At 41.0% G+C, this 11100-nt stretch overlaps 1 protein-coding gene across 3 annotated transcripts; it reads left to right on the forward strand.

Annotated features, from left to right (window-relative positions):
- Nucleotides 1-195: 195 nt before the first annotated feature.
- On the forward strand, nucleotides 196-10021 carry tardbpa (TAR DNA binding protein a). Of its 3 annotated transcripts, XR_009816938.1 has the most exons (7): nucleotides 202-911; nucleotides 4166-4329; nucleotides 6516-6653; nucleotides 7946-8116; nucleotides 8196-8280; nucleotides 8951-9098; nucleotides 9729-10021. XR_009816938.1 is itself a non-coding variant. In XM_061976772.1 (6 exons), the coding sequence occupies exons 1-6, from the start codon at nucleotides 671-673 to the stop codon at nucleotides 9043-9045; spliced, it is 894 nt and encodes a 297-aa protein (XP_061832756.1). In that variant the 5' UTR covers nucleotides 201-670; the 3' UTR covers nucleotides 9046-9654. The 3 variants fall into 3 exon arrangements, 2 of the variants coding, with proteins under 2 accessions (XP_061832744.1, XP_061832756.1); XM_061976772.1 differs by lacking the exon at nucleotides 9729-10021 and having other exon boundaries at nucleotides 201-911; nucleotides 8951-9654; XM_061976760.2 differs by lacking the exon at nucleotides 9729-10021 and having other exon boundaries at nucleotides 196-911; nucleotides 8196-9654.
- The last annotated feature ends 1079 nt before the right edge of the window (nucleotides 10022-11100 follow it).

An 11100-nucleotide genomic window follows, 5' to 3' on the forward strand; every position in this document is an offset into this window, starting at 1 on the left:
CCAATCTTGTTTGTATTTTACTTCGGTGTTTTCAGTGTCAATAAACTTTTAAACACGCCAGATGTGAGCTCAACAAAACAACATACCGCTAAACATTCAGCGGAGAGTATTAAAGGCTGTTCAAACACAGCAAATAACTACTTTTAGCGTCAAATGTAACGCGTTGTATCGCCAGGAAAACAAGGGTGCTCATGGGGGTGACGTCATTCCTGAATGTTAAGCAGCCATTTTGTTAGCTAACTTCGCAGGTAGCCGGCGCGTGTAGTTGCTCATTGTGATTCGCTTAACCTCCTACTTCAATTCCCGTAATTTGTGTTATTTGTGTCTCCGTTTGGCCATAAGACGTCGGTAAGAGGATAGCGTTTGTGTCTGTAGACTACAAAGCCGCCGTCGGAGTGGACGCTCATTCATTTTTCGAGCCGTCTCGCGTTTGCTAGCTTTCGTAGCTAGCAGGCAAGCTAACTTGTCTGCGGGAGAAAAAGTGACGCTTTTTAACGGCCGCCAGCTATTAAATGTTCCATCCCTCGGAGCGGTGTGACGTTTTACTGGTTTGTTCTTGTTGCAAAGTCGAGCGACAAACTCCGGCGCAACATTTGCGTATCGAGCAATAGCCCTTCGTAGCATATTAGCACACGCAGGCTTCAAGCTGGCCGCCAGTCTTTCAGAGAACATGTCCGAGTTGTACATTCGGGTGGCCGAAGATGAGAACGAGGAGCCGATGGAGATCCCCTCGGAGGACGACGGCACGGTTCTGCTGTCGTCGGTCGCGGCTCAGTTCCCAGGGGCGTGCGGGCTCCGCTACAGGAACCCCGAGTCCCAGTGTATGCGCGGAGTCCGGCTGGTGGAGGGTGTCCTGCATGCCCCGGAGAGCGAGTGGGGGAACCTGGTCTACGTGGTCAACTACCCCAAAGGTGAGGAGGACATGTCCACTCGTCACTTTGGCAGGGTCTTCTAATACAAAGATAAGGCCGCAACAACATCTTGTATTATCAATCAATCAAAGTTTTTTTTATATAGCCCTAAATCACAATCAATCAATGTTTATTTATATAGCCCTAAATCACAAGTGTCTCAAAGGGCTGCACAAGCCACAACGACATCCTCAGTACAAAGCCCACATAAGTGCAAGGAAAACTCACCCCAGTGGGACTTCGATGTGAATGACTATGAGAAACCTTGGAGAGGACCGCATATGTGGGTAACACCCCCACCCCCACCCCCCAGGGGAGACCGAAAGCAATGGATGTTGAGTGGGTCTGACATAGTACTGTGAAAGTCCAGTCCATAGTGGATCAAACATAATAGTGAGAGTCCAGTCCATAGTGGGGCCAGCAGGACACCATCCCGAGCGGAGACGGGTCAGCAGCGCAGAGATGTCTCCAACCGATGCACAGGTCCACCCCGGGTCCCGACTCTGGACAGCCAGCTTTTTCATCCATGGCCACCGGACCTGTGTGTCTCCCCCTCCACAAGTGAGAGGGGAGCAGAGGAGAAAGAAAATAAACGGCAGATCAACTAGTCTAAAAAGGGGGTCTATTTAAAGGCTAGAGCAGGGGTAGGGAACCTATGGCTCCAGAGCCAGATGTGGCTCTTTTGATGACTGCATCTGGCTCTCAGATAAATCTTAGCTGACATTACTTAACAGGATAAGTACTGAATAATTCCGCTAGTAATCAGTGTTAAAAATAACGTTCAAAATATACAACATTCTCATGCATTTTAATTCATCCATCCGTTTTCTACCACACCTGTTCAAGAAGTCGCATTAATGGTAAAAAGTATTTTATATATTATTGGTTAGCTTCAGAATAACAATGTTGTTAAAAAGAATGAGATACTTATTATACTCTAAAAATGTTGGTCTTACTTAAAAATGCATGCATTTAGTTGTATTATTATTATTATGGCTCTCAAGGAAATACATTTTAAAATATTTGGCTTTCATGGCTCTCTCAGCCAAAAAGGTTCCCGAGTAGAGTATACAAATGAGTTTTTAAGATGGGACTTAAATGCTTCTACTGAGGTAGCATCTCTAACTGTTACCGGGAGGGCATTCCATAGTACTGGAGCCCGAATAGAAAACGCTCTATAGCCCGCAGACTTTTTTTGGGCCCTGGGAATCACTAATAAGCCGGAGTTCTTTGAACGCAGATTTCTTGCCGGGACTTATGGTACAATACAATCGGCAAGATAGGATGGAGCTAGACCGTGTAGTATTTTATACGCAAGTAGTAAAACCTTAAAGTCACATCTTAAGTGTACAGGAAGCCAGACATAGGGAGACCCGAAAATAATACGTTACAGTAATCAAGACGAGACGTAACGAACGCATGAATAATGATCTCAGCGTCGCTAGTGGACAAAATGGAACGAATTTTAGCGATATTACGGAGATGAAAGAAGGCCGTTTTAGTAACACTCTTAATGTGTGACTCAAACGAGGGAGTTGGGTCGAAGATAATACCCAGATTCTTTACCGAGTCGCCTTGTGTAATTGTTTGGTTGTCAAATGTTAAGGTGGTATTATTAAATAAATGTCGGTGTCTAGTGTCTCAAAGGGCTGCACAAGCCACAACGACATCCAAGGAAAAACTCAACCCAATGGGCTACAATGAGAAACCCTGGAGGGGACCGCAGATGTGTATAAGCTTAACTGTCCTGGGCATGACGTTGAAGTGCATCCGGCAATGGAGGCTCCTCTATGGGGTCTTGGGGCACTAGGAGGTTAACCCCTTTCCTACTGTTACCCCAGGTGGCCCTTGGCAAAGGTCTAGTACCTGACTTCCCCCTAATCCAATCCAATCCACTTTATTTATATAGCACATTTAAACAACAAAAATGTTGCCAAAGTGCTGCACAACAATATTAAAAACAATATTCAAATATTATCCTTAGCTCCACCAATGACTGAATAAAAACAAAAAATAAATATGATTAAAAAACGATTTTAAAGGGTAAAACCAATTAAAACAGTATATAGAAATCAAAATTTATAATAAAAAAAACACAGACAACAGAGGACCACACAACTCACGTAGTGTTCAAAGCCAAAGAATAAAAGTGGGTCTTAAGACGAGACTTAAAACACTCCACTGTGGGAGCAGTTTGAACATGGAGGGGCAGAGTGTTCCAGAGCTTAGGGCCGACCACAGAGAAGGCCCTGTCTCCCCTGGATTTAAGTCTGGTCTTGGGCACCACGAGCTGGAGCTGGCTCTCGGACCTCAGAGCGCGCGCAGGATTGTAAATTTGGATGAGGTCCGAGATATACCGAGGTGCCAGTCCATGTAAAGCTTTAAAAACAAACTGCAAGGTTTTAAAATCAATTCTAAAATGAACAGGGAGCCAGTGCAAACTCTGAAGAATTGGGGTTATATGCTCGCGTTTCCTGGCCCCTGTTAAAAGTCGTGAAATTTAGATGAAAGCCATTTTGCTAAGATCGTTCTTTTGTTAACACATAACGCTATTATTGTAAAGCCCGGAAGTATGTGACTGGTGGGAAATAAGGAGAGCTCTTGATGGTGGCAGTGTTTAAAAGAGATGGTGGCTTTTAAAGTGCCTCTTGTGTTCCTGTCTGCTGTCCTTCCTTTTTGCTACATTTTACCAGACCCTCGATTTCAGTAGGTTACCATTATGACTGCTATAAAGAAGCGGTTCTTAAACTTTTTGATCCCCGGGGCCCAACTTTTCCATGCATGGGGAGGCTTGGGCCCACTCAAATATTAACACTAAATTAGTAATCTTACTCTTTGTTTTAATAATATTCAATAATTTTCCAATCTACTTAAAGTTTACGACCTTGTCAAATGATACGAACCCATGTAATAATAACAAAGATTATTATTGATTTAACACTTAAAAGCAGAGTACTAAATATACTGCATAAGAAAGCCCTCATAAATACTGACAAATGCATTTACATACAATTGTATTTTTTGTGCTAAAATTAATAATTATAGGGACAAGCGGTAGAAAATGTTAGGATGTTTTTTAACTGTCGATAAAATTAAATTGCAAATGAAAATACAGATTCACCACTTAAGTCATTATTTTTGCGCTCAAGCAACTTCTCTCTGATTTCAGGCCACTGCCTTAATGTACATCAGTCCATAAATACACCAGTTAAACATTTTGTTTACTTACATTTAACCACACTTCTTCTCGACAGACAACAAAAGAAAGATGGAGGAAATTGACGCCGCTTCAGCTGTTAAAATCAAAAGGGGTTTTCAGAAGACATCAGACTTGATTGTCCTCGGCCTGCCATGGAAAACCACAGAACAAGACCTGAAGGAATATTTCAGCCCCTTTGGCGAGGTCATCATGGTACAGGTACTTAAGCATGTCATCCTATTCTTTTCTTTGATACACTATGTGCTGTGCAGAAGTCCCAAGATGCCACAAGGTTTGTAGTTGTGATGGATAGATAGTGAAATTCTAAATAATGGAACATGGTTAGCATGAAGATTGATTTGCAACAAACAGGGTATCTGCAAGGTCTTAAAGTCTAAAATCCAATAATTGGAATTGAAGGTCTTAAAATATCATCAAAATCTCGTGAAATGTTTTAAATATGGCAATAAAAAAGTTTTTAAAATATACTGTCGTGTTTTGTTAAAATACACTAATAAAAAATCATCATAACATAATTTTGAGGGCACTATTAACAGAACTAATAAAGTGCCTGTGAAGCCCAGTCAGAATTTATGGAGCACAGCGAATGTGCTATGTTCTGTGTGCGGAGCGGTATGTTACAGCAGAGTTAAGCTAGCAGCAAAGATTACAAAAGCCCACAGCAAAGCAGAGTTATTTGTGTAAGATAGGTAAGTGCCAGTCCAACGATTTGTGGCTCCAGAGCAAACAAGTTAATGCATGAAGCTAGTGGATAGAAACATTTCAAGTGACGTCACAACTCAGGTTAGAATCTGGATACGAAGCCATTGTTGAGGACAGCGTTTGTAAACATTGCAGTGAAAGTGAATGGAATTATAATGAAAAAGCAAAAAGAAAATCCAGCACAAGTCTCTGGCAAACGATGCTGAAACGCAACAAGAACTTGGACAACCGTACAAGGATCAACTTAACACCCCAGGTGAAAATGTATTTAAGGTGAAATACAAATTTTAATGTTATCCATATTCTTCAATTTCTTTCATCCTATCCAAATTTTGTCTGACGCTTGCAATCTGTGTTCTGTCTGCGCTCCGTTTTGTTGCAACTTGTTACAAAGTAGATGTTCTATGTTTGCTCAATTCTGAAAAAACTGCAAAAGTTAACCATTTAGTTTTAAGCAGCGCTGCTAACATTTCCCTTCACAAATGACATATTGTTGTGCTTTCCTTCACCATGGCCAACTTTCCGGTTGTTATTGTTATTGTGTAAAACCACTCAATATGAAGCACACTGCACCTTCTGAAAGAAAACTTAAGAAAGTTGGGCATAAAGGCATTGGAATTCAATGGCAAATCATAAAAATGACCGTTGTTATGTTAAGTTAGGTTAAACATTTAGTTTTCCAATGTAAACAAACAGGGACGGACTTAATATACTTACCATTTATTCTCGGCCTCCCATTTTCCTTCATGTCTTTGTATTTTTTGTCAGTATGTACCGTATTTTTCGGAGTATAAGTCACACCGCCGAAAATGCATAATAAAGAAGGAAAAAAACATTTATAAGTCGCACTGGAGCCCGGCCAAACTATGAAAAAAACTGCGACTTATAGTCCGAAAAATACGGTATATGAAATGGTGTTAAAATATATTCATTATAGTCTTTTAAAAGTCTTAAAGTGATTTGCATGGGATAACACAGTAGCCTGGAGGTTTAATGTGTGTTAAGTGCAACATCAGAGGTATTAGCGGCACGCTGAATTTTGTCGAATCAGTTTTCCTGTCATGTCTAGCGTAGGCTCCTCCTTCCTGCGAGAGTACTCCTCCTCATATGGTAAATGGTAAATGGATTATACTTGCATAGCGCTTTTCTACCTTTTCAAAGCGCTTTGACACTATTTCCACATTCACCCATTCAGACTAATTGTGCTCCCCACACACGTCAGTGTTTCTTATACATTCATTTATTTATGGCCAGAAGTGAAATTTAACCCATCACCAATGTTTTTTGTGCTTTCGGTTTTTCCTCACTCGTAAACAAACCCATGTAAATGATGCCAAGACCAAAAACATGTGAAAGCATCGGGGGAGGTTGAGATGGACGCTGTGTTTGCTTGAGTCTTGCCACCATCTGACTGATATTTAATAATAGTATTATAAACAAATACTCACTAAATATATGGACAAAATGTATAATGGCGTACATAAATAGTGATAACTGACCTAATCTGTATGTTAAGCAGAGTTACAATGTCATCTAACATAACTCCTAATGGTGGCCTAATACTTAAGCACAGTTCTCTACTTTTTTGGACATACCCCAAAAGTAACAAGCATTAGAAAATGGATGGATGGATTAAACAAAGCATTACCATTAAGCAACTATTTTATTTGTATTATTTCCAGATCAAGAGAGATGCAAAGGGCAACTCTAAAGGTTTTGGCTTTGTGCGCTTCACTGACTACGAAACCCAAGTGAAAGTGATTTCTCAGAGACACATGATTGATGGGCGATGGTGTGACTGCAAGCTGCCCAACTCAAAGGTACCACTGACTTGTAAGACTTACAATTCATCATTTCATTGCTCCTAACGAATTGTACAATTGTTTGATTCGTGGAGTGTAATACTTAGCTGCAACCAGTAGAGTTGGTTCAATCAATTAGTTTGCTGTCGGCAGAAGAAAAGTGATAGTAGATGGAACTACTTCCAACCCCTTTGGCAAATATTACCCTTTCAATACAAAACTGGCGTGAAAAAATTCAAAGAAAAAGTAAAAAATAAAGTTATTTTTTATATTAAAGCCTCAAAAGGGTTCCTCATAAAAATATAGGTAAAACACAATGTTTCACAACATAAAAAAATGTCAACGACTTCAGCCCTAGCCATATACAGTAAAGCCTTGGGAGGTGTTTCTGGGCTCGTTAATATTAATAAATGATAATATTAATGCATTATTTTTGGTGCAAATGAAAACCATGGCTGCCTTGGGGTAGATTGACAGAAACATGGCTGCCAATTTGCGCCTACGGCCTCTCAATAACTAGACATGGCACTGACAATTGAGGAAAACACCACACTGCAGAATAAACATTAAATTAACGATCTGAATAATGTAATATAAAATATTTTTAATATAATATAACTAATAACAGAAATTGGGGAGAAAAAAAGTAGTAAAATTAGCAATAAATAAAATAGAAAATAACAAGAACCTAAAAAGGGTTCAAATAGCTCCATCCTGGAATGATCAATATTGTTGACTAGGGATGTTCGATCAGGGTTTTATGTTACCGATTCCAATCATCCATGAGTGAGATCAGCTGATATCCATCACATCAATTAACTGACATTTTTTCATGCATTTACAATAACTGCTAATGACAGATTAACTACATCAACACAATATTTTAACCATTTCCTTATTTTCCTTTATTACATCCAAATGTTTGATCAAAACAGTCAATAATGCGCAATAACTAAACAAACTCTACTGTTTGCTACTCTTATACATCCTTTGGTTTTTGCCCTCCAAGGCTGCGTGTGTCCAGGGATTTATTCCCTGAGCTTCTAAACATGAACAAAAACCTGGATATAGATCTGATCACTCTAGTATTAATCATATATCATATTTCATGTTGATATCTGCTTATTTTGTGCTGCAATGTACTTCTATCTACACTTCTTGAGAAATGCAGCTTAGTTTCTTGAATACATGTGATCTTTATTAGTTTAGGGGAGCAGCTCCACACTGTTTTCACGAAAATCGCCCCATCGGTACATACCTAATGTTGACTTGCTCACAATTTTAATAAGCGTGTTTGTCATCCTGGTCAGGCCTTACCAGACGAGCCAATGCGCAGTCGTAAAATCTTTGTTGGCCGCTGCACAGAAGACATGACCCCAGATGAACTGCGACAGTACTTCATGCAATACGGTGAAGTCACTGACGTTTTCATCCCTAAACCTTTCCGTGCGTTTGCGTTTGTGACCTTTGCTGACGACCAGGTATGATTCTTCATCCAGAAAGTACACTTTGAAGAAAAGGTGGCGTGATCGCCATAACGACTTGTTGACATTTCCTCAGGTGGCTCAGGCGCTGTGTGGCGAGGACTTGATCATCAAGGGTGTCAGCGTGCACATCTCCAATGCGGAGCCCAAACACAATAACAGTAGGCAAATGATGGAGCGAGGGCGCTTCGGGGCTGGCGGGTTCAGTCAGGTGTACGGCAGTAGTCGCGCAGGGCTAGGCAGCGGTAGCGGGGGGGTTAATTTCGGGGCCTTGGGCTTAAACCCGGCCATGGTGGCAGCTGCGCAGGCGGCGCTCCAGAGCAGTTGGGGCATGATGGGTATGCTGGCTAACCAGCAGGGTATGACGTCTGCTACGGGCACACCCTCCACCACCAGAGATCAAACATATAGTTCCACCAACACCAATTACAGCGGCGGTGGCGGCACCTCCGCTAGTCTGGGCTGGGCTGCAGGCACTAACTCCGCCTCCAACAGTGGTTTCAACTCCAGCTTTGGTGCCTCTATGGATACTAAGTCTTCAAATTGGGGCATGTAGATAACATTTAAGTTGATTCTATAATAGGCTAATCTGGTAAGTACAAGCGGGGAACTGGGTATAAAACACACTGCCTTTTTTTGTTAACTGTGTGTGACTGATGTGTAGTTGGACTGGGGTTAGTTAGACCGTTTGAGATACAGTATGTGCATGCAAGATTATTTATAAACATGCGCCTGTCACATTAGTGCTATAAGACGTGATTATGTTCTGAATGCAGTGCATCTTTTTTTTGCCATCTGATGGAAACGCCTTGATGAACGTCTCTCCTGCAGTTCACCAACTCTTTCGCTCTCTCCCGGGAGGAAGCGCCTCACTGGCAGCAATGTTCTACAGATCTCAGTATCAGTTGCCCTCCTCGCACGTCTAAATGCTTTGCCATCAAAGAACACAAGCTTCACTCTGCATTTACTGTGCTCGACGGTGGGTGTTGCCTTCTATTCCTCTCCCTTTGTCATGGACTTCTTGTCTGAGATCGATGAGTGGGATGATGTGCAGCGAGCGAGTGCAACGTGAACGAAAGCACGAGTGAGGAAAGACTGCTTGTTTTTCTTTTGGCTATTTTTTTTTTCTTTTTCTTGTGGAAAGGACAAATGCCTGCAAGAGTTGGAAGAACCTGTGTCTTTGTGCGAGTGAGTGTGTCCCTAATGGTCATCACAAGGACATTAATCCACTCTTTCTCTCACCATTTCCCAGCCCGAGTAGTGCTTAAGTATAAACGGTCACATGCTTGTTTCCTCTAGATGTCTAATTCAATGTGGACTGTTGTGTGTCTGTCGTGTGCTTTATTTTCTCTCTGTTACCACCCTCTGTGTGTGAAGATCAGACCCGTGCTGCTTGAGTGTTGGGGGGGGGGACGTGTGCTGCAGATGTGGTAAATGTTTGACATGGTCCTCCTGGAAGTTTGAGTTTTGAATGAGGGTCCTTTTCTATGTTTTGTCAATGGAAAATAAAATAAAAAGAGAATTTGACTAGTTAAGATGAGCTCTTCACGGTGGATTCTTTCTGACCGTCCATTAATTGAACTGCCAACGCTTTAATTCACATGTTTAGGGGCCTCGGACATGGAACACTGGAACCAGGAGTGTTGAAGACAGACGCTGGCTGGGATTTCTACACCAATGCCTTAAATCCAGAAAAGGATCATCGTGAGGAACCTTGGACCATCCCATGCTTAGTTGGAAGTTTGCTTCCCACAACACAAACGAGGCCCAAATACCACTGACCTGTAATCCCATCATAATTTAAAGTACGATTTTTTCTTTGCTTCCTTGTAAAACATTTGGAGCGCACAAGCTGAAGTGGATATCTTTTAGTAAAGACAAAATAAAAAGCTTTTGAGTTGATCTTCTTCACCTGTCGTTTGTTATTGGAGATTAGGACAACCATTTTTATTTTTAGAGCACTTAGAAGTCTATTTATTCTGAGTGCCACTGTTGTGGTTTGTTCCCATTGCATCACTTTTTATTTGAAGTCCTCACTGCTACATTCAAACTATTACATTCATGCTGGTTGCTTTGTGGAGGTTAAAGCATGCATAATGTTTCAAGCCTACATTTTTAAAATGCAAATGTTCCCTTATCGATTAAAATTCTGGAATCAATTACAATCTAAAATACTTTATTTCGCCATTTGAATACAACGTAATGGATTCTACGTGACTGCTGGACAGTGGATACGACTAGATTGCATTGTCTTTCAACGAATTTGAATCCTGGCAGGACCAAGTAAACAAATAATTGACGTGATTGCCACAACCAACAGCATTGGCGCCACCTTGTGGACGAAGGAAGGAATTACAGAAGAATACATTTCAGACCCATTTTAGATATGCTGTGTAGGGCAACTTAATTCTAATATGCTGCTATTGAAAAGTTAATCCCGTGGCCTCGATCAGTGGTTCTCAAACATTTTTCAGCGAGTACCACCTATAAAAACTTGGCTCTCCAACTACCACCATAAAGACCAACATTAAAATGCAGTAGCGTAGTAGGCCAAAGTATTCATTAAAAACACAGCAGTGGTTCTATTTAACAAGTGTATATTTAATATATTTGGCCAATATAACATTGCACAGTTTGAACAATAACAATGTGTTTGACTATTTAAGTAATTGTTTGGTGTACCACCACGAGGCCTCCATTACCACTTCCTGTTTAGACGTTCCTTTTTGAGAGCAAACTGTGCATTTTTTTTTTAATTGCCACAATAATACATTTATTTTTGTCTTTGTTGCAATGAGTTACTAAAACAACTTTCAAATGAGGTACTAGTAAACTGCAGACCGTTTCAACTAATTTAAGGGACAATCCAGCCAATCAGTGACCGTGCAGTGATGATTGATGTCGAGTTCGTCCAATGATGCATCAGCAGTCAAATTATGAAGTGGACGTTCCACTTAGTAGAATTGCTGTTTATTGTGTAC

Source organism: Nerophis lumbriciformis, linkage group LG01 (assembly GCF_033978685.3).
Source record: "Nerophis lumbriciformis linkage group LG01, RoL_Nlum_v2.1, whole genome shotgun sequence".
NCBI classification, from domain to species: Eukaryota; Metazoa; Chordata; class Actinopteri; order Syngnathiformes; family Syngnathidae; genus Nerophis; species Nerophis lumbriciformis.

Bases quoted from the DNA above. Each gene is read 5' to 3' on its own strand.
- tardbpa (XM_061976760.2), top strand. From the start codon at position 671: ATGTCCGAGTTGTACATTCGGGTGGCCGAAGATGAGAACGAGGAGCCG. The intron at 4,330-6,515 runs GTACTTAAGCAT...TATTATTTCCAG, and splicing joins GCGAGGTCATCATGGTACAG to ATCAAGAGAGATGCAAAGGG. The intron at 8,117-8,195 runs GTATGATTCTTC...ACATTTCCTCAG, and splicing joins TGACCTTTGCTGACGACCAG to GTGGCTCAGGCGCTGTGTGG.